Genomic DNA, 27,935 nt, shown 5'->3' with positions numbered 1-27,935 from the left:
GACAGGAATTAGGGATAGAGGAAAGTGAGGAGGGAAGAGAATCTGAGCACGGCCCCAGGTCATGTATCATAAGTCACGTTTTATTTTAACTGTCGTTTGTTGAGCAAGCCACAATCAAGTTCACATTATGCCACAAGCCATGGTCTGCAAACCAATAGCTAGAATTACCTGTCACATGCAGAGGATGAGGTTCCATGTCTGGTGGAAGAAAAGGGTGGGGAAATAACTTGAAGGCCAGAGTTGCAGGTCAACTGCAATGTGCAAGACTAAAGGTAAAAACGTCCACTCTAGTCATATGATCACTTCCAGTTTTCCTGACAATGGTATAGAACAGGGGTAGGCAACGTTGGCTCTTTTATGACTCGTGGACTTCAACTCCCAGGATTCCTGAGCCAGCATGGCTCAGCTTGGAAACCTCTCCCTTTCCCCTCAGCATGGCTGGCTCAGGAATTCTGGGAGTTGAAGTCCACGAGTCATAAAAGAGCCAACGTTGCCTACCCCTGGTACAGAAGCAGCTTGTCACTCCCTTCTTGCAAGAGGGTGGTTCCCCCCACCCCCCCAGTTTCTCCCTATCACCCTTGGATTTCCTGATGGCCTTCCACCCTACTACTGATCAGGTTCAACCCAGCTTAACTTTTTGGAGAACTTTTGGCCGAGTTCAGTTAAGCGCTACCAACTGCTAGAGTCAAACACATCTGTCAGAGATGATGAGAAGCATAAACATGGATCTCAGGGGATGCCAGCCTGATTTGCCTGTTGACTGGGCAGCTGTATACCTTGAACAGATAAATGAGCAACTACCTCCACAAAATCAAGGGAAAACATGGCGTGTTACCTGTGGTGAAGCGGGGTTTGATGGTCTGTTCTTGCACTGGGAGTGGGATGGCCTTGGAAGACGTGTCCTGGCTAGGTAGACAGGCGGTGGCCGGGGCAGGTGAGGAATGAGCCCGGGAGAGGGGTCGATGGCCTCCCCGTGCGGCTGGGGTCAGCAACGCGTCGGCAGGCTGCCTTCGGAGGAGCTGTTGCTGTGGCATACGCTGTTGTTGTTCCCAGATATAATGTGCCTGTGGATGGAATTAAGAGCCTGGTCACATGGGGAAGGTCCCACTGCCCATTTCTCCCACTAAAACTAAAAGGAAGGCTTCTACACTGGCTTGGCTTAGCAGCTGCCGCCCTCTAGTGCATTCGGGTGGCCAAGACATAATTATAGCCACAGATTTGGAATAGAGAGAGAGAAAAGAAGAGGAAAAAGGGGTGCTCTGTGTCAGGGATCAGAGGAGGCAGTCAGATAAGCTCAGAAGCTTTCTAGGAAAATCAAGAGGCAATTTTTGAATCCTTTCCTGGAACAGACACTGAAAATTAAAAGGATGTTTCTAATCCAGCCTGTCAAGCCCTAGGACACCCTTCCCTAGCTTTGGGGAAATGTGATCAGGGACGATCACAGGACAGGCTTGCTAAGGAATCACAGAGTGGAGCCTAAGGCTAAGAAAGGCTGCTGGAAAAACATGTTTTAGGGGTGTCAGTATCAGGAGCCCAAATCACACTGTCACAATTGTCTTATTGTGTGCATGTGTGTGAAAGGGAGAGGGAGAGAGCGAGCATCCTCTGAGCAGAAAAAGGTCATAATGGTGAGAGGGGAACTTCTGCTTGGAAATTAAGACACACTACCTTCCTTTTGATTTATGTTCCTGCTTCTCTAGGAAATACATTTTAGGATTACCATTAATAGCAGCAAAACCACTTTTCTACTGTAGGGAGGGCATGTCCGTTATTTGCAAAGGGCTGTTAAATGAGACAGTTAAAACGATATGATGCCATTATGCCAAAGATATACATGGCCAGAAAAGACATCATGGGTATTATTACATCACTGGCCTAATCGCCGCAGCAAGGTTTTGATGTGGAAACCTAGTCTGTTGAATGGGAAATCTGTCATGTCACAGGGAAGCAAATAGTCTGCTGTTTATTTCATCCAAAGGTATTCTGAGAAAAAACATGGAAATGAGTGTCAGCAGAATATTTCTTTGGGAAAGAGAGAAATTTAACTCTGTCACGTTCACTAGAGTTTCAAGAGTAGGTTCATCAATGGGCATGTGTGTGCATTCACACACACACACACACACACACACAAAATAAAGAGTACATTTTGGCACAATTGATGTTTCGCAGAATTAGGTTCTCAACATTGCAGAAAAGACACACCACAGCATGCCAGAAGCAAGAGCACAGCAGTCTTTATCTTTGTTAATATACACTTTCAGAAGAAGGAAAACATTTATTTAAGATCTCTTTTCCCATTTTCGCTTCCAATACCTGCTGAAGGACAAGCTCGTCCCGAGGCTGCTGACCCAACCTGGGGATCCTTTCTGCTTCCTTGCTGCCACCTCCTAACGGTGAAGGCTCCCCCTGGCCTTGGGGCTGCTCACATGGGTCTTCTCCTGCCTCAGCCTCCATGTCTTCGGAAGAGGGGATCTGCTGCAGGCGAGGCTTCTCGCTGGATTTGGCCATGCGCTGTGCAGAGGGTGGGGTGGGGTGAATCAGGGAGAGACAATCATGAAGGGGCAAGTAAGCTCAGCAACCCAAACTCACACAATCACCATGGACCGCGGAAACACAAATGGTTTGCAAGGGATCTCTCAGCTTCAGCCTGTCGTGTAAGATTTGCCTATAAGCAGATCTTCAAATTTTGAATGGACAGAACACTATGGAAAAAAGTGCCACCTTTGGATAAGCCTGTTTATCTGCAGAGGGACTTATCTGTGAATATCTATGGGCAAGAGAATGGAATGAAATGGAATGACAACTTTATTGTCACTTTGAAGGTACACTAATCGGTGTACATTAAAATGAAATTTTGTTGCATGCAGCTCTCAAAGGGTCACTACCTCCAATATATTATTTATTTATTATTTATTAATTTAATTTCTATACCGCCCTTCTACCCTACATAAATATGACATACATACATACATACATACATAATTATGCATATATCCACATTTATTCTGTGACACAGAGAAACCACACAGTCCAGTTCGGATTATGTGTACATGTGCACGGCGAGAATATGGGTACTTTTTAAAAGGCATTACCATATATAGCCACACAGAGTCATCTGGTTGAGATGGGCAGCCACAGAAATTAATTAAATAAATAAACATACTCACAGATAAGCTGAACCGAATTTGGTGTGTGTGTGTGTTTCATTTTGGCACCTGAAATTATCAGGTTATCTGCGAGTATGTGTGTTATTTTGGAGGACTGAAGAAGCCTTCTGGCGGGCCTAGCAAGGCATCACTCTTCCTCAGTGCAATACATCTTTCCCTTGCTTTGCCAGTGATCCATCTTGTGCAATTTTAGCTTCTTCTTTTTTTAAAAAAAGAAATATTATTAATAACAGCTTAGTTTGAAAGAGTTGGCATCAGATGTAAGCTCTATTGCCAATTCCGGGCCTTCTTTATTCTGTGCTTGAAAAAGGTTCCGTGCTCTTAAAAAGCATCTGATATAAACGAATGGCTGAGCAACTTTTTTTTCCCCCCAAAAGGGTGACCATTAGTGAGTTGCCCCCAAATGAATAAGGTCTCTTGTGGGGTGGGCAGTGCTTTTTTTGTAAAAGAAAAAGGTGCCGGTACTCACACACGTCATACAACCCGCCTTGCCTACCCTACAAGGTTCCATCCAAAAAAGGTGCCGGAACTCTGTTCTGAGTGCTCTATGACAAAAAACGCCCTGGGGTTGGGATTAGAAATATACCTTCTACCCCAACTCCCTGGGATCACATCTTCCTGCACAGCAGTTGAAGAAGACCAAAACTGAAGCCCACCTTTCCCAGTTGGGTCTGCTGCTTCAGATGCTCCAGGAAGTAAGCGTGGTGCTGCTGATATGCCAGCTGCTGCTGCACTGTTCTGGGATTGGACGGCAGGGGCTCTGAGCGGGTCCGTCCCAAGGGCTTATGGATCATCGGCATCGGCATCCGCTCCGAAGGAAGCACCGAAGGGCTGAAGTGAAAGGGGACTGATCCCAGCCCTGGAACTGCAAACGGAGGAGACATGGGGTTGAAGATAGCAGGGGCTTAGGGGGACATTCACATGCGGTGGGAACAAACTAATCCAGAAAACAGCCCTTACAAATGCTGATAAGAGTCTGAGAGAATTCTTAAAACTCAACGTGCATTTCTAGTCTATGAAAATAGGCTGTTCTAAATGATGCACCTTAAGAGTTGGGTTATGAAACTTGTCAGTCCTCAGGTTTGTAGTCCACAAGAGAAGTTAAAAAAAAAACACCCCACAATAAAGAACCAAACAAACCTAACTAAAATGATCTCCCAACAATTCAGTGTCCTTTTTCACTCTCAGAATCACAGCCTGCTTATTCTTACTGTAAGGATAAAGTGACCGCTATTTAAAAACAGGATGAGAGGGAGGGAATAATTTACACATTCTTCTCCCAGACTGCTCACAACTGTAGAAAGTCATTTACAACATATGAAAACCCGTTTGAAATCGCCAACAAAAACCCAGTGCATCTCAAGAGGGACTTTAACAGACACTTACTCAAAACATAGATATACAAAACACTGAAAATGCAAAAACATGGATTAATTATAGCCAGTTAGGTCTTGCACCTCCAGGGCTAGCAATTTGGTACCTTCCAGATTTTATGGGATACTTTTCCTGCAACTGAGCTTGTGAGTTTTATTTTACAAGAGATTAAAAGTGGCCCTGTGGATAGGAGGATGGAAGGTAAAACCTCTGCACGGGGCCACATGACTGAACCCTGAAGTATAGGACCCCAGCTGTAATTTAATTCACATTAAATATATATATTCACATTAAATATATATATTTCTGCATTTGGGGCAAGTCTGCATTAAAGATCTTCTTGCTAATATGCTGGTTTGCTGTTGTTTTTAACAGACTGTGGCATTTAAGCCTCCTCCTCCTTCTCCCCCCCCCACCCCGCCCACACACAGAAATTTACTCTGCAGTTCCTGCAGGACTAATCCCAGGGCATTGGTATCTTAAGCTGATTTTGAATACATTAAGTCACCCGAGATTTACTGCAGTGACTGAGATAATCAATGGACATAGTAACATGAAGGCCTATGTTCAACAGGCAAGCCCCCACAGAAGCAAAGCAGGACTTTTCTTCTTTGAAAGATTAAAGATTTCCAGTATTAATCAGGGATACATTTGGTGTAGCTTCTGTTTTAATTCCTGCTTATCGTATTTTTCCCCTTTGGTAAATTCCAAACTGATAAGTTCACTTGCTAGTTCAGTACAAATGGTACTTGCCTCATTTCTAACGCTGCAATGGCCTTTTCTGACTGGTGCCCTCCAGATCTGTTGGATTGCAACAGAGGGCTGAACAGGCCCTCTGAACAGGAAGGCCAGGAAGCTGAACAGGCCAGGAAGCACCCATTTAGAAAAGGGTCTACTGTGGTATATGTTCTATGTGTGTGTGGTGCTTTTTTTAAAAAAAAGTATTCAATTGATACTCTCATTTCCTCTCAAACAAGCACGTAAGCTTTAGCTGCAGGTAGAAATATAAAGTATATGACTTCATTAACTATATAAACAATAAAAGGTTAAGGAGCCCCTTAGGATTTCACTTCACTAGTCGGTGCCAACTGCAGGGAGTGGTGCTCATCTCCATTTCAAGGCCACTGAGCCAGCGCCGTCCGAAGACATTTCTGTGGTCATGTGGCCAGCGTGACATCATGGAGCACTGTTAACTTCCCCACAGAAGTGGTACCTATTAATCTACTCGCATTTGCATACTTTCAAATTGCTAGGTTAGCAAGAGCTGGGGTGAGGACAGGAGGTCACCCCATTGCGTGGTGCTCAGGGCTCGAATCTGGGCTGCCAGCTTTCTAGCCGACAAGCCCAGCGTCTTAACCGCTGAGCCACCGTGCCAATAAGAGCTGTACAATGTATCCATAAAAATCAATAGCAGCAATCAATTAAGAGAGTGTGACACGCCAGAAACCTTTTCATTGGACAGAGGCTCAGATACTTTCCATAATGTCAATTCAGCAAACTCGTGAGCCTCCTCTGTGAATAGGATCTGGCTGTGACCCATTAAAATAGCCACGTCTGTTTCCAGAAAGACATGTCTGCCACAGAAACAGCTGCATAACAGTGGAAAAAGGTGTGGCTATTTCAAAGGGCCATGGACAAGTGTTAAATTGGGGTTCCTAAGCATTCCAAAGCACTGTTTCTGAACTGTATCCAAAGAACTGTATAGTCCTACTATCCCAAATAACTGTGCACAATGTCCCTGTTGCTTCTCGATAATTATGCTCCTCCTGAACGACCTTTCTAGAAATGCTGAATGCTAATACCCGTGAGCACACATCAAGGACTGCCCTACATCTTGCTAAATCTAGGCAGACCTTCACATATTGCTGAACTTCAACTCCTAGCATTTCTCAGCCCCTGAACAGGCTTCCTGGAATCATGGAAGTTATAGTTCAGCAATCCAAGTAATGCTACGTTGCCTGTTCTCTGTGTTCTAGGCTTCCTTGCTTTCCAAAAGACGAAAGACCATATACTCACCTGTAACCAGAGGAGTGTGTGTAAGCGAGGGCTCCAGAATGATAACAGGATGAAGTCGAGGGGACAGAGGGCTTCCAGGTTCGTGTTGCTCCAGGTTGGCAGGTAGGAACATGGGTGCGTGAGTGCTAGTCAGGACAGGCACCTTGTGCGCAAGGCCTGGGTGTGCCCTGTGATCACCATCCCCCTGTACAGACAGAATTGCAGAGTGTGAATGAACAGCATTTATCTGAATCCCAAGTAATCCTTCCCCAATATCCTTAAAGGAGCAATGTAGAGAAATTAGCTGGGAGTCTTCAAAAGGCAAACAAAAACAAAATAGAAAGGTGGAGACGAGGTCTTTAGGACAAACTGCAAATCCATGTTCAAAAAAAATGTAGAAATTCTGTTCTTCAGAATTTCTCATCAATCTATGTTAGAGCAGGTGGTTTAGGAACTTGACTTCTTAATATTCTCCAAACTGGCTTTTCTTCCTGCAGATGTTTCACTGCTGGGCTTTGTGTATTATCAGTGCACTAATGTACTGGTAATATTACTTGACTGGTAATGAAACCTCGGCAGGAAGAGAAACAAACTCAGTAAACCTCAAAAACCCAACAATCCTAGGCTATATATATATATTCACCAATGTTTCAAATTTAGCAGGTGAATTTTCATTCTCCACTAGCTGTTTCCTTCTTTTAAAAGTGATCAAGAGGCAGTCCTCGGCTCACAACACTTCATTTAACGACCGTTCAAAGTTACAATATCACTGAAAAAGCTGACAACACTTACAACTCTTACAGCATTCCCCATATGGCCACGTGATTTACATTCGGAGGCTTGACAACTGACGCATATTTATGACGGTTGCCGTGTCCCTGGGTCATGTGACTTTCTGACAAGCCAAGTCGATGGGGAAGCCGGATTCACTTAACTAATTTAACAAGTGCAGCGATTCACTTAACATCCATGGCAAGAAAGCTCGTAAAATGGGACAAAGCTCAGTTAACAAATGTCTCATTTAGCAACAGAAATTTTGGGCTCAACTGTGTGGTCGTAAGCTGAGGACCACCTGTATTTCCACTTAGGATTCCATTGGCCACTGTGATTCCCACTGTCTTCTGCTGCCTTTCTCAACCTACCACATATCCCAAGGCTGCCAAGTCCCTTGGTTGGACTGCAGTTTTGGGAGTCCAGCTGCAAGGTGTCTAGCAGTTTCCCGATTAGGAAGGTCAGAGTGAAAACATGTCCGATCTACTGCCTCCATCCATCCCCTTTTCTCTTGCCACAACCTCTTAAAACATACCCTGGCAGATGCCGCAGACGGGGCTGGGAGTCCAAGGGTGAGGGCTGGGAGAGAACTACTGGTCTGAAGAGCGTATTGAGCCAGTGAGCTTTCCTGCATTCTCAGGCGCTGAGCTAGTGGGGCCTATCAGGAGAAAAAAGAAAAGTAGTAATCCACCCAGTTCAATAGCTCTCGTAACAGGGAGAATATTGTTATAGGTAAGGCGGAATTCTCTGAGCCTGGGAACAAAGGAGGGCATTTCCATTTACATGTCAACTCTCTTACAGAACCTCGGAACTAAGAAAGCAAAAAACTCAGCGACAAAGTCGGCAGGTTTATCGTAAGGGGAAGAACAACGCGGGCTCATGTGGTTAGGATGCCGGCATGATGACTGCCAGGCTGGCGTTTTGAGACCCGGTTGCAGCTGCAGGACGGGGTGAGCTCCCCTCACTCATTCCAGCTCCTGCTGACCCAGCATTTCGAAAGCGGGCAACCATGAGTAGATAAATGGGTACCATTTTGGTGGGCAGATTAGTGAGGATGTGAAAGGAGCCCCCCAATTGGGTGACCTCCTGGCAGTGGTGATGTCACCAGCCAATCCTTTCAAACCCAGAAGCACTTCAGCATTCCCGACATGATTGTAGTAATCACAAAAGAGAAAAGGTTAGAGGGCCTTGGAAACTTTAATCCTCTAACTAAATCGTGGTTGAATGGGGAGGGTTCAAATCACTTATTTGACACCACAAAAATGTCCAGCTGTTCTTCTGCAATATTTGTTGAGCTGGCCTACACCCGTCCTTTACATAAGGGCTAAAATAAGTGTAGAAGGATTCTCCGATTCTCATGCCAAGGAAAACAACTTCAGAAATAAATGCTAGAAACCTTCAGAGTGGCAAATAAAAATCTGTAGGAAGATTGATAGGGGAAAATGGGAGGGAGGAAGAGAGCTGGGCTTTCACTTTTGGGAATATCATATAGAAGTTCTTCAGCATCGTTAGAACCACCCCTAAGGATTGAGATAGCACATAAAATGCACAAATGAAATAGGTAAACATCTGGTATGCACGATTCTGTGCAATACATCTACTGTATTCATCAAAATCTTTTTGAATTTGCCTGGGAATGTGGAGTGAGGAGAAAGGTCAATTGCCATACCTGTGATGGGTATCCACCTTGCCCCTGCTATGCATTTATGAAAGGTAACATGCATCAGCAACAGGTTCAGCCTGAAACTATGTCTCCCTCAGGGATATCAAAGAATCCATACTCTCTTACAGAACAGTATGTGCTTTCACTTCCCTCCAGTTCTGCTTTTTATCAGTGTGGCATCAGGGAAAGGCTCGGTATTTATTTAAGCCTTTCTTATTTCACCTTTCTTCTGAATGTACTGTTGACAACAAGGACTGTTGCTGTTGCTGAAAACCAAATGGAAGCACAACCTTATCTGAGTGAAACTCAAGAGTCCATCAAGCCAAATCCTGTTAGTGCTGACCAGCACCAGCCCTTTGGGGTTCAGTCTTCAGCCTAACAAGATTTGGAGTAAACATGGGACCTTCTGGGCTCAATTGATGTGCTACAATTTACCCAGAATAGAAATCGGGGAATGAGTGAATGAACAAATTGTAAAAATAGCAAAATCAGCAGCTTATCCACAAAAACAAAAAATATATATATAGTAAACATGAAAAAAATTTTTGCAATCTATTTAAAAATGTGCAAAACAATGTGGCAAAATACTTTATAAAGTGGGCTCCTTGGTATTCTCTGAGCTTGATAATGTTCTCTCAGACGTTTCATTACCAAACTAGGTAACATCATCAGCACTGATGATGTTACTTCATTTGGTAATGAAACATCACAAGAATACCACCAAGTTCAGAGAGCACCAAGGGCACCACAGTTCAACCCTGTAAATATTCTCCTCTATTGACTCTACAGTATATAGAGTACATGTGAGGTGGAATTCTTATAGAACAACAACAAAAAAAATCAACAAGAAACCCCCCCCCAAAAAAAATGTCACTGTTCCAAGGCACATTGTGGGGTAAGAGACATACTGGGCTTTGCTTCCACAAATGGCATTTTGGTAAGTGGCAACTAGTCATCTCAGTGACTCTTGCAACACAGCAGTTTTCGTAATACCCAAGAAATCACATGAACTGTTAATATCACATTATTACGCCTTGGTAAGACCATACTTGGAATACTGCATCCAGCTTTGGTTGCCACAATGTAAAAAAGATGTTGAGACTCTAGAAAGAGTGCAGAGAAGAGCAACAAAGATGATAAGGGGACTGGAGGCTAAAACATACAAAGAACGGTTGCAGGAATTGGGTATGTCTAGTTTAATGATGAGAAGGGCGAGGGGCGACATGATAACAGTGTTCCAATATCTCAGGGGCTGCCACAAAGAAGAGGGAGCCAAGCTATTCTCCAAAGCACCTGAAAGGACAAGAAGCAACGGATGGAAACTAGGCAAGGAGAGAAGCAACCTAGAACTAAGGAGAAACTTCCTGACAGTTAGAACAACTAACCAGTGGAACAAATTCCCTCCAGAAGTTCTGGATGCTCCAAAACTGGAGGATTTTAAGAAGAGATTGGACAGCCAATCTGAAGTGGTATAGAGTTTCCTGCCTGAGCAGGGGGTTAGACTAGAAGACCTCCAAGGTTCCTTCCAACTCTGTTATTCTGTATAAGAGATGAATTTTCAGCATCCATATTAAAGCACACAGGTTTTATATCTGATTGATTCCTTGAATGGGTGACTCATCCACCCCCATGTAAGAACAGGATATACATTTAGTAAAGACGTGTAAAATACAAAGGGGAGCCAAAACCATTAAGCCCCAACTGATAACAAGTGCCTTCTAAGATACAAACAGGTTGAATGTAATTTTTGACTGAAGATCAGAAGCTAACTTGCCTCCTATTTTACCCAATGGCTAAAGGTTTTGATCAGCTGCATGCAATTGAGTAAGCAGCAATTTGCAAGCCTCTTGACGTTGCTCATTCTTAATCTCCCAGATCCATGTTATCAATTGTCTTGGCTACTTTCCTATGGGTTCTGTACCTCTTGAACAAGCCCTGGTGCAGCTCCATGTTCTGGCACCAGACTGTCATTGGGTGAACTGCATCCAGAGACTGGGGTGCTGCTGCTGCTGGGGGATGAATCTGCAGGTGATGAGAGAGGACAAAAGGCTTTGGTTACGGGACAGGCAGTACAAGCAAAGTGAGGGTCAAGGACACCATCCCAGGACTCAACAAATCATATTAGGATAGCCTTTCCCAATCTACATCCTATGACCGTATGGGACTACCAATCAAATGATCCCTAGTCAGAAGGGAGGGAGATGATAGAATCTGTAGCATAAGCACAACTTATCCTTAACCTATGCTTAACCCTGGAATTGGGATCAATCCAGGCTTGAACTGCTCAGAAGGTCAAAGACTTCTAGGCTGAGACCCATCACATCACCAGGGGTGCCAATTCATTGTCCCGGGAATTATTTCAGATTGTCTGTCTCTGCTCCATTCCGATGAGAAGGGGCACACGCCAGGAAAAGCCCCTTTCCACCAAATCCTTTGGATGGGTTTTTCTTACCAATGGCTTCTGCCGGGCGCCTTTTCAAGGAAGGGGGGGCACTTTCCTTCCGGGTCAACGGGTTTTTGCGCCGTTCGGTTTTTTTAGCTTTACAGCGCAACTTCAGGTTGGGCTCAGAGGCTAAAAGAAATACAGAGAAGAGGGTCAGAAGTGCTCGGAGCAGAAGTCCACCTAGCTCAGCAGAGATACGTCCTAGGGTGCTCAGCAAGACACTGCAGGGAGGAAAGGTGGTTCAAGGCATTGGGCACCCTAAAATCAACCAAGGCATTTGCCAGCACACTAGGATGACCATTATCCAAGGCCACAGAAATGCAAATGATCTCAGTAATATCATCCGGTTTATTTAGTCTCCTCTATCTTTCAGATAAATGTCTTTCCCAGAGACTTTGGCACCTCAAGTATTCTTTTTTTATTTCATTTCTTATTTCTTAGGCTTTTAAACTGGTTTTTAAACTAATGTCAATTCATATTGCTTCTGTTTTTGAATGGCCACCTTATAGCTGAATACAGCAGTTTTATTTTGCATTTCATTTGATTTTATTATGTGTGTGTGTGTGTGTGTGTTTTATTCATTTATTTAGTGTCTTTTATTGCAAATCACTGAGTTTTGACTCTTTAAAAATTATCTCCACTGAACAACTAAAGTCAGGGAAAATGCTGGGTTGGAGAGAGCAAAGCCTGTTAAAATATTGCCAACACAATGGTCAAAATAGCACTCTAAATGAAATTATGGGCAACATCTGAGCCACATCTCAGCTTCCACTTCTCATTTCACTGCTTGAAAGATGCAACTATTTTTATGCTGTGGAGACCATTCTGGCCTTTTCAAGGGCTAATCTAAAGAGCCAGTCCCAACAAGTAGACGGGCTAGGACAAAAACTAAAATTAAAAGCCACAGAATTAATATTATATTAATATATCCTCTACAAAAGACTAGACATTGATTTCCCATGTACATCTCAGTTTAATTTCTCTAATATCTCAATATAATACAGTAGCAATGCCAAGGGCTGCTTTCTTGCTTCTCCCTATCTGTCCCCATTCTTCTTCTTCTTCCCAGGAAAAATTCTGTTCCAAGCAGTGGTGGGATTCAGCCGGTTCGCACCACTTCAGCAGAACCAGTAGCTAATTTTTTTGCTGCCCAGGCCCAGAATGGACTTCCGGAAGAGGCATCCACAAAGAGAACCAACCGGTTGTTCACATATTTGAATCCCACCCACTGGTTCCAAGGAAGCTTTTTGCGAATCGCTGCTTGAGCAAGATTTCACATTTTTGTTTATATCACTACCATTGTACCTCTACAATGACGGCAAATTCATACCACCTTTCCTTTCCTCCATTACTGCTTCATTAGTAGAGAGTGAGAGATTCCAATTAGATGGCTATGGCCATGAATAATGAAGAGGAGTTGTAGTTCTTTATGTTTGAATGTAAGACATGAGCCTGCATTAATGGATTTGACAAGGAGCCACATTTTTGCAGGAGTTTTAACAGAGCTACCTTTTTAGTCCTGAAATCTGATATTTTTTCAGTTAGCACTGTTGGAGACTGAATATTGGATCTTTATTGTGTGAAGCATAGGCCCTCCCAAGGACTTATTTCTTTAAAGAGGGTGTGACAACAAATAAGCCATTGGCCTTTCATTTATTATTTGATGGTTCAGGCTCCCCCCTCCCCCCCATTGCTACCAAAACATCTTCTAGATCCTAGAGAAAATCTGGTTTTGTGAGCGGCATACACCTTCGGAAAAAAGCAATAAAACAGAACCACTTTTAGAAGACTGAAGAAACCAAAGTAAGTCCTGTTGCAAGCTTAGAATGAGAATGACGCAAAAAGGAAAAGCAAGGAGGAAAAACCAAACACATAGTACCACCTCCAAAAATCACAATTTAATTCCTAGAATGTCCAGCTGGAACAGAAGAAAACTACATAAAAATAATAGCGTGCATGTATCTCAAGTTAAGTTCATGTGAACTTCCACCGATTCTTTTCTTTTAATCTTGTTTTTCTGAACAACTCAGCAGCTAGCTATACCTTTGACAACAGGTTATTACACAGGTATAGGTAGTTCATCCTATTAAACTCTGCACTATAAAATGATTTCCTGGCAAAAGCCCAATGTTACTATTTCTGCTATTGTCCAAAGAAGGGCATCAAGGCTGTTCCACTTCCTGTTTTCCTATCATTTGGAAACTTAACAGCCCCAAAGAGTTCGTTAACTCAAATAAGCCCTTTTACCTGTTTTCCTTAGTGGGAAGTGCTCTGGAGAATCCCTGGAGTTGTTGGGGACAGGAGGGAAGAAAGTAGAGAGCATAGGATTTGGTGGGCCTTCATGTTCCATTGGCTCCAAGGACCTGGATAAAGCATAAGAGATTTGTGGATAACATTCCTAGATCAATTTATGATAAAGATTAAGGGCATGAGCTTGTGGGTTAGGAAGTCTCCAGTTCAAATTTAGCCTCCGTGCCAAGATTCCCTAGAGTCAGCCAACAATTCACTGCTGAAAGTAATTTCAGAGGTTCATCTCTAGAGGTAGCAATATTCCTGTTCAATTGCAAATGTCAGAACTCAAACTGGTCACTACTACCTGCAAAGCCCATGGTTGGCTTCCGAGCAAATCTCTCAGAACTGCTTCCAGATCAATGCTGGATCACGGTCACAACTTGCAGGATTGAGTCACTAAGAAATAAGCTGAGGTGGTGTTGCACTTTTTCCTTCAGAAGCCTTGCAAACAAGTAGCTTTGAAAGCCTTGCTCAACTTTGTTCTTCTGAGCAAGTCAGTGCCATTCAAGGTTGCGGTTTCAAGAAGATCCACCTGTCTCCTTATGTAAACAATGATTACAACAGGTGGCTTAAGAACTTAAGTTTGATACTTCTGAATCAAAATGTGAAAGGTGGCAGGATGAAAGAGCAATTGCATTGGGATGGATTTTTCAGTGTTCTTTCCGATTATGAGATCACTGTCTTCTGAAAAAGGATTCTGTATCTTGGTTCAGGGAATGTTCAGTATCTGTAGGATTGTGTAAGGTTGGGGTTTTTCCCCCCCTCCTTTGTTCTTCGGAAACCCTGACAAATTTGCCCATTCAGGGAAGAGAGGGTGCAAAAGATTTCAATCTGCTGTACCTGTTTCATCACTTTTACAATTACTGGTTAGATTGCCTCTCTCCCCCCCCCCTTAGCCTTACCCTTTTTGATTGTAATAAGGAAACAGTACATATATAGACCATATTGGACTTGCACCCCACATTGGCCCCAGAAATAGTCTTTAAAATAATTAAACGGTTTTGTTTGGATGCAAGGCTGGATCATCTTCTGGGCCTGATGCCCAAGGCCAGCCCAAAATCTTCCAAAGGTTTATGAAAAAGTGTTATCCCCCCATCACCTCTATCAAAATACCGTTGCCTTTTTTCTGAGTGTGTGTGACAGGCCCTAAGTCACCCACCTGCTTTTGTTTTGTCTAAGCAAGTCTAGACTCATGATCTCTCGGTTCTAGCTTGGTGCTTTTAAGAACTATATCAAAGTGGCACTTATACTTTGTTGCACACTCATTTAACACTTACGGTATTTTAGGATCCTGCACTAGGGGACTGCTTAATTTAATCTTATACAGATATAAGATTATTCATCAAAAAGAGGAGCTAAGCTGGGCTTAGGGGCCATTCCTGGGGGGCTAACAGAGAACCATGTCACCAATTGGCTTCCTTGTATTTTGTGATTGTCTATGACAGGGGTAGGCAACCTCGGCTCTTTTATGACTCATGGACTTCAACTCCCAGAATTCCTGAGCCAGCTTGGCTGGCTCAGGAATTCTGGGAGTTGAAGTCCATGAGTCATAAAAGAGCCGAGGTTGCCTACCCCTGGTCTATGACAAGTATTGCAGCAATTCTGAGAAGGTGTTTGCCTTCCTCTGCATGATGATCATTTGAGGAAGCACTCATGACATGCTTTCCAACCAGCCACACATCCGAACTATTCACTATATCCCTGTTTTCCAAAATCACTGAAAATCTGGCCAAGCACTATAGCTGGTTCTGTGACTGGTGTTTTCGAGGATCAAGCTCCACTGGGCTCATTCAGCAAGGCCGACTCTTGCACAAAACCACAGTTTAACCATAAGTTATCCTGGCCTCCCACAACCTGGCTGGGGGTGACAGGGGTCCTAGTCCAACATACCTAGTTTGCTTTAGATTGAAAGGGGTGTTACCAAACGACCTTTTTTTTAATAGGGTATGTGTGTTTGGGTGCATTTAAAGAAGCACTCCCCATCCTGATCTGAAATACTTCTCAGAAGGAAACTTTTTTTCCCCCATGCCTGTCCAGGGACTTAACAGGAAACTAACGCCAGTGAAAATCAGCAGAGTCAAGTAGCTTCTCCCTTTACAGCAACACCCAAGTGCTGTGTCTGGAACTAGGTCAAGGACTTTAGCAAGGGTGTAACAATAGAGAAGAAAACAGGACACTGGGGGTGTGGCCAACTAGTCCCGAATAACACAAGCAGAAAAAAAACGATCTTAGCTGCAAAAGATCTACCAAGGGATGTAATTCAACCCACAAAGATCAAGATCCCAGGGCTATTAAGAGGCTCGTGTGCTGTTTCACAGGACACATCCATGAAACAGTAAAGGCAGGTTACGGGGCTGTAAAACAAAGTGCCTTATAGTGCTTCTAAAAAATATGTAAGGCAGTAAAGTGAGTGAGGCAAGTTCGCAAGGAAGTCAAGTCCTGTAAATTATAGCCAGGGCTGGAAAGGGCCATCCCAGCTAGAGGAATGTTAGCAGTTTAAGCAGGGTGACATCTGTCATGGATAAATGCCATGAGAAATCAAGGACATCTACCTTTGATTAAGCTGGGGTGCGATGCAAGGTACAGCATCAACCCAATCAACCTTCCCCTCTTTTACACCCTCTAAAAGTCTTTCTAATTAGATTCAGAATCTTAGAATTGGAATAGAGCTGGAAGGAACCTTGGAGGTCATCTAGTCGAACCTCCTGCTCAAGCAGGAGACCCTATACCATTTCAGATAAGTGGATATATCCAGCCTTTTCTTAAAAACCTCTAGTGATGAAGCCCCTGCAACTTCTGAAGGCAAGCCGTTCCACTGGTTAATTGTTCTCACTGTTAGGAAGTTTCTCCTTAGTCCTAGGTTGCTTCCGCCCTTGATTAGTTTAATAATAATAATAAACCTTTATTGTCAAAGTACAACATGTGTACATTGAGATTAGCTGAGCCTCCCCCTGTGCTCTCTCCCCCCAACACACAGTGACAACAAACCCTCCATCCCACCACACCATGTGAACCAACTACACCACACACCGGCCTCCCAGTCAATTCTGCATAAGATTATGTCCCATTTAAAAGCCTAACAGCCCACGGATAAAAGCTATTTTTCAGCCTGTTGGTACGGCTGGCTTTCAATTCATTGGTACTTGTCCTGCCTTCAGGTGCTTTGGTGAATAGGTTGAACCCCCTCTTCTTTGTTGCAGCCCCTCAAATACTGGAATACTGCTATCATGTCACTCTAGGCCTTCTTTTCTCTAGACTGGCCATACCCAATTCCTGCAACCATTCTTCATGTGTTTTTGTCTCCAGGCCCTTAATCCTCTTAGTTGCTCTTCTTTGCACTTTTCCCCAAAGTCTCAATATCTTTTTGGTAATGTGGTGACCAAAACTGGATGCAGTATTCCAGACATTGTCTTATTAAGGATTTATAAAGTACTAATACTTCATGTGATTTTGATTGTATGCCTCTGTTTATACAACCAAGGATTGTATTAGGTTTTTTTGGCTGCCGCCGCACACTGCTAGCTCATGTTTAAATGATCGTCCACTAGGAATCCAAGGTCCCTCTCACAGCTACTGTTTTTCAGCCAGGTTTTGCATAATCTGTACTTGTACCATTGGTTTTTCCTGCCTAGGTGTAAAACCTTGCTTTTCTCCACATTACATTTCATACTGTTGGATAGGGCCCATGGTTCAAGTCTGTCAAGATCTTTTTTGGATCCTGAGCTTGTCTTCTGGGGTTTTGCTATTCCTGCCAGCTTAGTGTCATCTGCAAATCTGATGAATTCCCCTCCTATTCCCTCATCATTTCTGCAAGCTGTATTGGTCATGCTGTTTGGGGATGATGGAAACTGTAGCAAGAAAAAATTCTTAAGACGACATTAAGAAGTCTATTGATGTTCCAGCACGTGAGGTTTGCCAATTTATTTCTAGAACCAGGTTACCTGTATGGCATGATGGGAGCGTTAGTCCTTTCTAGAGCAGCTTGTTGTTTTTTCAGGATGACCTCTGCCAGCTTCTGCTTCACAACCATACTTGCTACAGCACCTGTTGAACAAAAATACAGCTGGTAACTACAATGAGACATCACAGGCCAGCTATGGTACTCATCTCTCATTTTCCCATTTGGTAGCTCCTGAAAATGGATTCCCCTGTTCAAACACACCCAAAAACGTTTGACTGGATTCAAACATAGGGAAGATCTTTTCATGAAAGCCAGTGGGATGCCCACAGGTGGGGTGGAAATCTTAACAGATAAATAAAGTAAGAAGGCGTTTCAAGGAATAAGAGACAGATCTTGCTGAGAGAAGGCTGGTAGGGTGTGAAGATTTTATCTCTTTATCCTCAAAAGGCATCATTCATGTTCCTCTCTTTCCCTGATAATTGCAGAAATGGCCTTACAGAAGTCTTCTCTCTCGTTTCACCTCAGTGCTGTCTAAATGACTAGCAGGGAACCCCAACAATTTTGGGGTGGGGTCTTTCCCACCTCTCCCTTTTCTAGGGATAATACAGAGAAAATCTGGCAAACAAGACAAAAGCAGACATTCTACCAACTAATTCTGTCCATCAAGACCTGTATCAAACCCCAGTCATTTACAATTTTCTGAATTGGTAGTCTTCTACCATGAGTCTCATTAAGTCAGGATTATATCATCTTTCTTTCTTTTTTTCGGGTCCAGGATCACGTTTGGTCAGGGCAAGGGAAAAAAAAATAGCAAAACTAATTTATTTTTAATTAAATCATACATCCATTTTCACTCGAAGCTATCAATGTATCTAGCATATGATGACAGCTACAGTAATGGCTACTTCAACATTGTAACAAGAGGAAGAAAAGATTGCTAAGTATATGAACAAGGCTGATGAAAGGCTGATCTTTAAATCGCCATCTTTCAAAGCTTGTTCATGCATGAAACTATGAAATGGCTGCCCTTAGCAACATTCCGATAAGTATCTCACACACTTTCTGATCAAATACAGCTTGCCTGCTGGTTTCGGAAAAGAATACCATATTCAATCACCCAACAAGGAAATTGTACTGCAATATCAACAGCAAGTCACTTTCCAGATTCAAGAGAAGCAGTCTGGAGAAAAAGAGCACCACAGCAAGTGCAATATCCAGTAGGAAATTGAAATCAGACCAACAAAAGCAGGCAGGCAATTTCAAAATCTATTTTACTCAAAAGAAACAGCAATAGAGCAGGACCTGCCACCTTGGCCTAATAGCACAGTTGAGTTATAGAAGGATAGGCCACCTGTTAAGGGCGTAGGATCAATGTTATATTCTTTAAGAACCCTACTTTGATTTGGCCTCACAGAAGTAACTCTTCTCAGATCTCCCCAAGGAAAATCATGCAACTTGACATATCAGGGCTAGTCTGTGTTGCTACAAAAACCATCGACAAGGTGCTGAATGGCGTGGGAAGTGGCTGCAGGGAATTCCCAGGCACGTATCACCCAGCAGATCTTTGAAGTGGCCTGCTCTGTTGCCTGTGAGTGGATGTGTAATTTCAATAGGGCTGGGCCATATTGCCGCACAACCAGCCAGCAGAGCATTATAGATGGCAGCCCTTGGCTTAAGATCAAGGAGGCTTAGACTGCTGGGCACACCTTGGATCTCTCAGCTTCAGTTCCTCTATCTATAAAATGGGAATGTTATTGCCCTTGCTTTAAGTAATGCTGTGAGGATGGTTGCCAGGTGCCTTTTTTAAAATTGTATTTCCCATGAAAAAAATTAATAAGCGCATTATTTCAGCTCTGCTGGATATGGAAGTAATTCACGGACAGACACAAATAACAAATCTCTTCCAATGATAGATTTATTTTCAGCCAATAAGTACTTTGCCATTTGCGATTTTTATAAGAATTTTGTGAACACGATGAGAGGTAAGCAAAGACACGAGGGGAGGAAAGGTGCAATTGACACTTATTCAAAAAAATTTTTTTATTATTAACAACAATAACTTGCCACGGCTTGTAAGTGCTATCTTAAATCGTATTTCATCTCACGATTCAAGACGCCACAAAAGAAGCTGGCAGAATGCAAGGGGAGCAGAAAATCATGCATCACTCTAGCCAAGATAGAAGCTGCAAATAACGTCATTCTGAATGAAGAGAGAACAGTTTGAACAGTTTTTTTTTTGTCAGTGCTATAGTAACAGACTGAGGTACTGTCAGGCATTCTTATTATTAAGAAAGCAGATTTCAGCTCCATATCAGGAAGAACATTTAGCTGAAATCCTATGTTTTGGGGGAAATAGAGAGCCAGCCTGCTTTATTTCTATATGACCACCTTTGGGTCATTTGAAATTCAGCCCTGGTATTGCTATTCACTCTTCTTTTCTGCAGGATGAACTCACCCTGCTCTTTCAATTGACCCTCATTTCATTTGATTTTCACATCACCCTCCTTATCCTGGTTGACCTCCTTCAGGGTCTTTAAAATGCAGTGTCCAGAACTAGATTCACTATTCCTGCTGCAATTTGAACAATGCATTGTAGGATCAAGCAATTACTTCTCCTGAGCTGGCACCGACATAACATGGCCTAAGACTATGTTACTTTGGATGGCTGTTGCCTCACACTCCTGGCTCATACTTACAGTGTGATCAATTAAGATTATGTAGCCAAATTCCTTTCACATGTACTGCCAAATCCAATTCTATCTTGAGTCACAGTCAAACTTGTTTAGTGTCTCTGAGTGATTCAGGCGATTTATGAGTGGGATTTGCACTCGCCCACCCACACTTTTACCACTGGGATAAAACCAAAGGTATATAATTAGGAAGAAAAGCATTTGAATTAGCTCAAGATTTCTTCTTAAGATGCTACTGATTTCAAGGTCTTGCACTTAGGCTGTTTTGCAAATTCTCACTAAAAAGCAAAATAAAACCAGGTGTAATCTGGAAGGCACTTTGTTTGAAAGATGTACGGATTTTTATTGTTGAGAATGGCGCCCTGGTATTTGTAAAGTATGCACACTGATGTGTGTGTGTGTGTAGTCTCTCATACAAATGGGAGAGGCACACATCAGGCTAAAAGAGTCTGAGATTTCTTTTTCCACGAATGTTAAAAGCATTCCTAAACTATAACTAAAATAATCTCCAAAGGATGAGTGAGAAGAAAATAGTTCATCTGGAACAGAAAGTCCTGCATTGCTGGAGAACAATTCTATGCAAATGTCTATGGTGATTCTCAGCCATCCAAGGTATGGTTGTTCCAAAGGTGCTTTCTCCCCCCACCCCCCACCCCCCACCCACTCTTTTTTTCAGAACTTGGATGAGAAGTGAAACATCTTCAAGGAAAAACAAAGTCCAGTTGCCTCTTGAAAAAGCACCTCTGGAACAAGTCTTATGCCAAGTGATGTCGCAAGATGATGCAAGATCAGGACTGGACACTAGATGGCAGGAAGATTTAGCATAAAGACTTAAGCTAAATGTTCGGGAATAGGCAATAGGTAACAGATAACGTATTATCCTCCTCTTCAGCACGCCATTCATTAATTCTCCAGTAAAGATCCCCACCTGGCTTCATTATTTAATATCTTTTTTTTTTACCAGAAGCAGGATACTAAGAATAATTTGTGCAGATTGCAAGAATTTATTATTAACCAGACAGTTTGGTCTTGTGGTTAAAGCACTAAGGGGGAAACCAGGAAACTGAGTTCAAGTCCCACCTTTGGCTTGACAACCGACTGGGTGACTTTGGGCCAGTCACTTTCTGTCAGCTCAACTCACCTCACAGGGTGGTGGTTGTGGGGAAAATAGGAAGAGGAAAGAGTATTGTGTGTGTTCACCACCTTGAGTTATTTATAAAAATAATAAGGGTGGAAATTTAAAAATCTAAAAAAAAAAGGTAAGATCTCTCAAATCTCTTGCCACGGTGTTGTTTTTTTTGCACTTAATTGATTACAATACTTTCAAACAAATAACAAAAGAGTAATGGAAACAAAGGGGAATACTGAGAAACTTGACTGAATTTGAAAATATAATTAAAATACTTATTTCTCAAGCACAATTTACAGTATAATATCACTATATGTATGTATTTTCTGTTTAACTTGACCAAGTTAAAAATTGCATGATTAGGTGGATACAAAATTCTAATATAGTTACACAGAACACTAGGAATTTCAAAGGAAAAATAACATCAAATTACCTGAAATATTTTACTTAGAAAAATTGGTGTAAGATGTTTCACCACTGGTATATTATTCCCGTTTTAATTCTAGAATAAGAAATTCCTTTTGTGTGAAATGCTGGAAATATAATGGACAGATTGAATCCTTCTTCCATGTGTGGAAGTAACACTGTAAAGCTCAATGAAAATATTTCATTGTAGAATGGAATGGATTTTGAAAGTCATAATCTCTTTTATCCTGAGATGATTTTTATTAACCTTCATATATCAATATCCCCATTTTATGCATTCTTTAATAGAAATGGTGTTTGATCTCTCTATAGGGAGAACGGCTAACCAAATTTATGGGAGTGTTGTAGGCTTCCGTGTCTGGAATATTTCCATATTTAAAAAGTAAATCTGGTGTAAAATTCAGTTCTATTTGAAAGCTACTTTTAGAGTACAATCCCAAATTTGATATATAATCTACATACCATTTACAGTATTAATATATTATTTATCTGTACTTTTTCCCTCTTCTTCCTAATAATCAAATGTTTTTTTAATTTAATATTTCTAACATTATCTAATGTTTATAGTTTATTAAAAAAACTATTTAAAAACTTCAGTTTTTACCACTGTCTTCTTGTATGTCCAGCTTTGGCTCTTCAAAGTTTGTATACATTTAGCTTTGGGATGGGGCTTAGTTATTTTTGTTTTTATCATCTCCAGAATTACAGTTGGGCAGCACTGTAATAAGAGAGTTATATTAGTTTATGGGGAAAATTGAGGAGGTATCAGGTAGCACCTTTCGGGCCTAACAAGGGTTATTAAAATGCATGTCATCATCAGGCAGGCAAGCAGATTTCAAAGGGACTTGGTGGGGGAGGAACATAAGTTTTCAGAGACTGTACATATCCTTGGAGACTCAAGATGCTCCCCTCCTTTAAAGGCACAGTTTGGATTTTGTTGATGTCTCAAGTGGGACATTTGTCTCCCCCACCCCCATTTCTGCTGCTTGGATAAAAGTGGGGAAGGGGGCCTCTTCTCTGGATCATGGGGAAAGGGATTTTCCAACATAACTCTCCAGCGTTCAAACCAGCGCAGCCTCTGCTCAGAAAACCCAAGATCCTCTTAAATATGATTCCTCTATAAGCAGGCCTAAGAAAGCATAGACGTACTGGGCCACCTATAAATTGACCTGAGAGATTACCACAGAGGCTGGGAAAGATCTATAAAGAACTGGGTGCTTATTTTTCTGTAGCAAGGTGAATTATGCTAACTAGTGGGGATGGTCCTCTTACTTAGAAGAAATGCTACTACTGCCCAGGTAAAGGTAATCAAGTGGATCACATCTAGATTTGTTGTGATCAAAAATGTCAAGTGTTTTTTTTAAATCACTTTTAATCCTGTAGGAAGTATTCATTTTATGCCAAAAAATATATATTCCTCATCTGATGTTTAGGATGAAAGACAAAAATCTGTCCTTTTCCAGCCTTGTGCCCAATAGATGCACTGGCCTACAACTTTCAACCATTAGTTTAAACTGTGTTTGGCCAATCTTGATCCCCCCTCCCCCCTGGACTTACTTCTTCCCTGATGACCAATGAAGCACATTCAAAAAATCTAGTACTAAATCTGTTGTGGGCAACCTACAGGGTATGTGTCCCTAACCTTCCATGTGATGCCCAAGATTATACTGCAAATTTAGTGACAGTTTAGCTGCGCATGTTTTGTTTTTCCTGTTCTTATTATTTAAAAAGAAAGCTGAAATAAGGGCTGGAAAAAAAATGATCCTGCCCATAAAAAAAAAGCCCATGGGAACAAGCGAAAAGAAAATCAAACCACTTTTCTGCATTAGCTAGGTTAAGTCTTAGGAAAGATCACCACAAGCCAAAACAGGTGTGTCACTTAACATGAAAAATGGCTTTGCTTAGTTAAAAATACCCCCAGCTGGGACAAAAAAAGCTGTTGGGTTGCGGTGATTCTGGTGTTCTACCTACAGCAGGGGTGTCAAACTGCCGGTCCATGGGCCGGATACATCATGCCGAAACTGTGCCCACCCCATTGCCAGCAATGGGAAAATAAAGTCGTGATACATCGCGACACGTCACGTGACGTTGCATACCCCTGACCTACAGTATTTTCAGTGAAAGGAAAGTTCTTAGTGGGAATCAGGGGGAGAATTCCTCTTCTTTAGAATAGTCAGGTTAAGGTGGGAATCTAATTCTGACAGGACTGCAGGATCAGGAGAGATCTCAGATCAGTTCATACCTGCCTTGAAATCAGCCAAAGAACGGACCAACAAACTAATCCTTATCCTATTTTGGTATGATTCTACCTTCAGGCATTACTAGCAATGAAATCACACTGGTGAGTCATATTGAGTGAGGCAAGACAACTCCTAAGCATGTAGTTCATTCCCGTCACAAAGTTACGCCACTTAACTGAGACAGGAGGAATGACCTATATCTAAAGTCACTTTTCCCAGACTTGATGATCTTCAGATGCATGGGATCTACAACTTCTAGAACTCCCCAGCCTAGCTGATTACGTATCCTGGGAAATTCTTGGAATTGCAGTCTCAACATTTCTAGCAGGCATCAGTCTGGGAAAGGCTGATCTAAAGGATTCCTTCAGGTCGCCACCATGTTTGTCTCAATACCTGCTAGAAACGTTGAGACTCCAATTCCAAAATTTCCTCAGATGCTTATTTTAACACTAGCAAACACTTTACATTATTGAAATATTGGGGAATGGTGCTCTGGGTTGCAGAATGTTCTGAAAGCTTAGAAGCGTACAGTACGGACAGCATGATGCAAAAATTGCTCATTTATTTGTTCATTGAATTTGTATGTGCAGCCAACTGCCAACTAACCCTGAGGTTTTTTTTAAAAAGCATCAGAAAAGGAAAACTGTAAAAATTAAAAAAACACATCCTAAAGTATCTCCCCTGCAATACGATCTGCCTAAGGTTGGGCTTTATCCTACCGCTTTGATGTGAAATTGGCAGCGTTTGTGACATGATTTTGCAGCGATCACTGCTCATTATATCCCCATTATCTGGAGTCTATCCAGACACCAATCTTTTATGAGTGCAAAATAATAATAATAATAGCCAAAGGCATTTTATACAGCATTAGAAAAGCTAACCAAAGTTTGGAGTAATGGGCCACTGATATATTGCTTATCAATGTTTGAAATATGCCTTTTTCAACCGGGAGGCCACAAAGACAACCTTCTCTGCCCTAAGCAGTTTCAGAACAAGTTTGGGTAGGCAACTGCCAGGAGTGCTTGACACACAGGATATCCTGTCAAAAGGGCAACAGAGTGAGCTATGTAGATTACTGATTCCCTTGCATCACTGTGATTCAATAAGAGACACAATGTCCTCAAGAAACACTCCTTGACTTCTTGTTGCACATCAGCCGGTTACAGCTATGCTAGGATCTGAAGACTATCCGATACGGATCCTATTCCAGTCTGAAGAAGCTAAAGGCAAAATGAAGAACGAAACAGGGCATGCTCCAGCAAGCAGTGGTATGTAAAATGCTTGAGGTCAACACTGAGCGTACCTGAAATATTCTGACCTTACAATATGCTGTTTCTAGGGGGAAACAAAACCATTTCAGGCCAGATCAGTCCTGATAGGCTCGAAATGAGCTAGGATGGTGATGTTCTCATAACTGAATGGAACATGTGGAGGCTGGAGCTTCTGGAAAATCCACCTATCTCACTTCATCTTCTCGATTTATGATGGCAACCGACGCCATCAAAAGTGGACAGATCCCCCTTTCTGGCTCCTTTACGTTGCTTCTTTGTCACTCCCAAGTATGTCTTTCGTTATGACAGTCACAAGTTTGTTTAATAATAATAATAATAATAATAATAATAATAATAATAATAATAATAATAATAATAATAATAATAATAATAATAATAATAATAATAAAGTTGGAAGGGACCTTGGAGGTCATCTAGTCCAACCCCCTGCTCAGGCAGGAAACCTTATACCATTTCAGGCAAATGGCTGTCCAGTCTCTTCTTAAAAACCTCCAGTGTTGGAGCATTCACCACCTCTGGAGGCAGGTTGTTCCACTGGTTAATTGTTCTAACTGTCAGGAAGTTTCTCCTTAGTTCTAGGTTGCTTCTCTCCTTGACTAGTTTCCATCCGTTGCTTCTTGTCCTGCTTTCAGGTGCTTTGGAGAATATCTTGACTCCCTCTTCTTTGTGGCAGCCCCTGAGATATTGGAACACTGCTATCATGTCACCCCTCACCCTTCTCTTCATTAAACTACACATACCCAATTCCAGCAACCGTTCCCTATATGTTTTAGCCTCCAGCCCCCTAATCATCTTTGTTGCTCTTCTCTGTACTCTTTCTAGTGTCTCGACATCTTTTTTACATCGTGGTGACCAAAACTGGATGCAGTATTCCAGGTGTGGCCTTACCAAAGCATTGTAAAGTGGTATTAGTACTTCACTTGATCTTGATTCTATCCCTCTGTTAATGCAGCCTAGCACTGTGTTGGCTTTTTTGGCAGCTGCAGCACACTGCTGGCACATATTGAAGTGATTGTCTACTAAGACTCCGAGATCCCTTTCCTACACACAACATTGTTTGCTTCCTGTTATGGCAATGCAGCAAATACCATGCTTGGTTTTATGTAGCGGCATCGTCAGCAAACCCATCCATGTCGTCATCACCCAAATGTCACCATAATGTACTTGCAGTCGGGTGTCAGAAACAGGTACACAAAGTGTGGCATTTTCACAATGGCATCCTCATACACATCTCCTCCTTCCCTTGCCCCGCAAAACTGTTAGCAAGGAAAGATTGCCACTAAGCACCCAACCAGCCAATTTTTTTCACACACCATGATGCTGCGATATCCCAACTCATTCTTTTTCAAAATGGTCCATTCCGAATGTTGCCGACGTCCTAACATCTATTTCCATGACCAGTTCGGCAATGGGGCAGCATAACATTTGGGTGCTCTATCAATCTCACATCGGTGTTGCAAGCACCGAGGAGCAGCTGAAGAGACCTTAACCAATAGTTTCTCAATGCTTATGGAATTCTCCTTCTATATGATAGTTACTATAGCACACATGCACACGCACACACACATCACACATAAACACATACATTCGAGAACAACTTTTAGCCAGTCTTATCAAGATGCCTGAATGCCAGACAGACAGGAAAAGATGGAAATAGCGATAAAGAGTGTAGAGAAAAAACAGCACCAGAGGAACAGGGGAGGGATTGGCTTGTTTTCATTTATTCCCATTTCCTGATTTGGCCATTGCTGTGTTTCAACTCATAAGTAGCCCTTACGGCGTATGAAAAAGATATGTAGTCCATCCTGCTCACAAATACACACTTCAAACACAGAAGAGGGCCTTGATGGTGTTTTGACATTTCACCTCATCTCCCAGGGCCTGTACCTGGCTGTGTGCTCTTAACATATTTTCAAAATAAATTTGATGAAAAAAGGCAATGGGGGAACTTAAAATACATGGGAAAGGGGACAAAATGATACATTGTACACTATACAAGGAGTTTGGTCAACATCTGTCGGATAAAATCGCTCGGATTCGGACCGGTTTGGACTCCAGCTGGGCAGAGTCTGACGATCAGGACACGGGCGGTCTTGTCAATGTTATCTGGGAGGAGTTTGATTCTGTGACCCCTGATGAAGTGGACAGGATTATGGGGAAGCTGAGTTCCACCACATGTTTATTGGACCCGTGCCCTTCTTGGCTGGTTTATGCAGCTAGGGAGAGGACACGAGGCTGGCTCCAGGCGGTTATATCTGCTTCTTTGAGTGAGGGTTGTTTCCCCACCATCTTGAAGGAGGCGGTGGTGAGACCTCTCCTCAAGAAGCCTGCCTTGGACCCAGCTGTATTGAACAACTTTCGTCCAGTCTCCAACCTTCGCTTTCTTGCGAAGGTTGTTGAGAGTGTGGTGGCGCATCAGCTCCCTCTGGTCCTGGATGAAGCGGATTATCTGGACCCTTACCAATCGGGTTTCAGGCCCGGGCACAGCACGGAGACGGCATTGGTCGCTCTGGTGAATGATCTCTGGAGGGCTCGGGATAGGGGGTATTCCT

At 42.5% G+C, this 27,935-nt stretch overlaps 1 protein-coding gene across 3 annotated transcripts in view; it reads right to left on the bottom strand.

Annotated features, from left to right (window-relative positions):
• Positions 1 to 27,935, bottom strand: part of HDAC7 (histone deacetylase 7) — a 252,155-nt gene that overhangs the window by 37,066 nt on the left and 187,154 nt on the right. For 2 of the 3 annotated variants that reach the window (XM_081321844.1, XM_081321842.1), the window contains 10 exons: positions 17,647 to 17,749; positions 13,661 to 13,776; positions 11,423 to 11,542; positions 10,892 to 10,992; positions 7,843 to 7,965; positions 6,558 to 6,741; positions 3,824 to 4,032; positions 2,314 to 2,511; positions 836 to 1,064; positions 169 to 198 (listed from right to left, as the gene is read on the bottom strand). In XM_081321844.1, the coding sequence (XP_081177970.1) occupies positions 169 to 198; positions 836 to 1,064; positions 2,314 to 2,511; positions 3,824 to 4,032; positions 6,558 to 6,741; positions 7,843 to 7,965; positions 10,892 to 10,992; positions 11,423 to 11,542; positions 13,661 to 13,776; positions 17,647 to 17,749 (1,413 nt within the window). The remainder of the gene's footprint in view (positions 1 to 168; positions 199 to 835; positions 1,065 to 2,313; positions 2,512 to 3,823; positions 4,033 to 6,557; positions 6,742 to 7,842; positions 7,966 to 10,891; positions 10,993 to 11,422; positions 11,543 to 13,660; positions 13,777 to 17,646; positions 17,750 to 27,935) is intronic. The other variant, XM_081321843.1, reaches the window with a different exon arrangement.

This window comes from Vipera berus (assembly GCF_964194415.1).
Source record: "Vipera berus genome assembly, chromosome: 2".
Lineage (NCBI taxonomy): Eukaryota > Metazoa > Chordata > Lepidosauria > Squamata > Viperidae > Vipera > Vipera berus.
The sequence above is the reverse complement of the archived record's forward strand: the minus strand, read 5'-3'. Positions and strand labels throughout refer to the sequence as shown.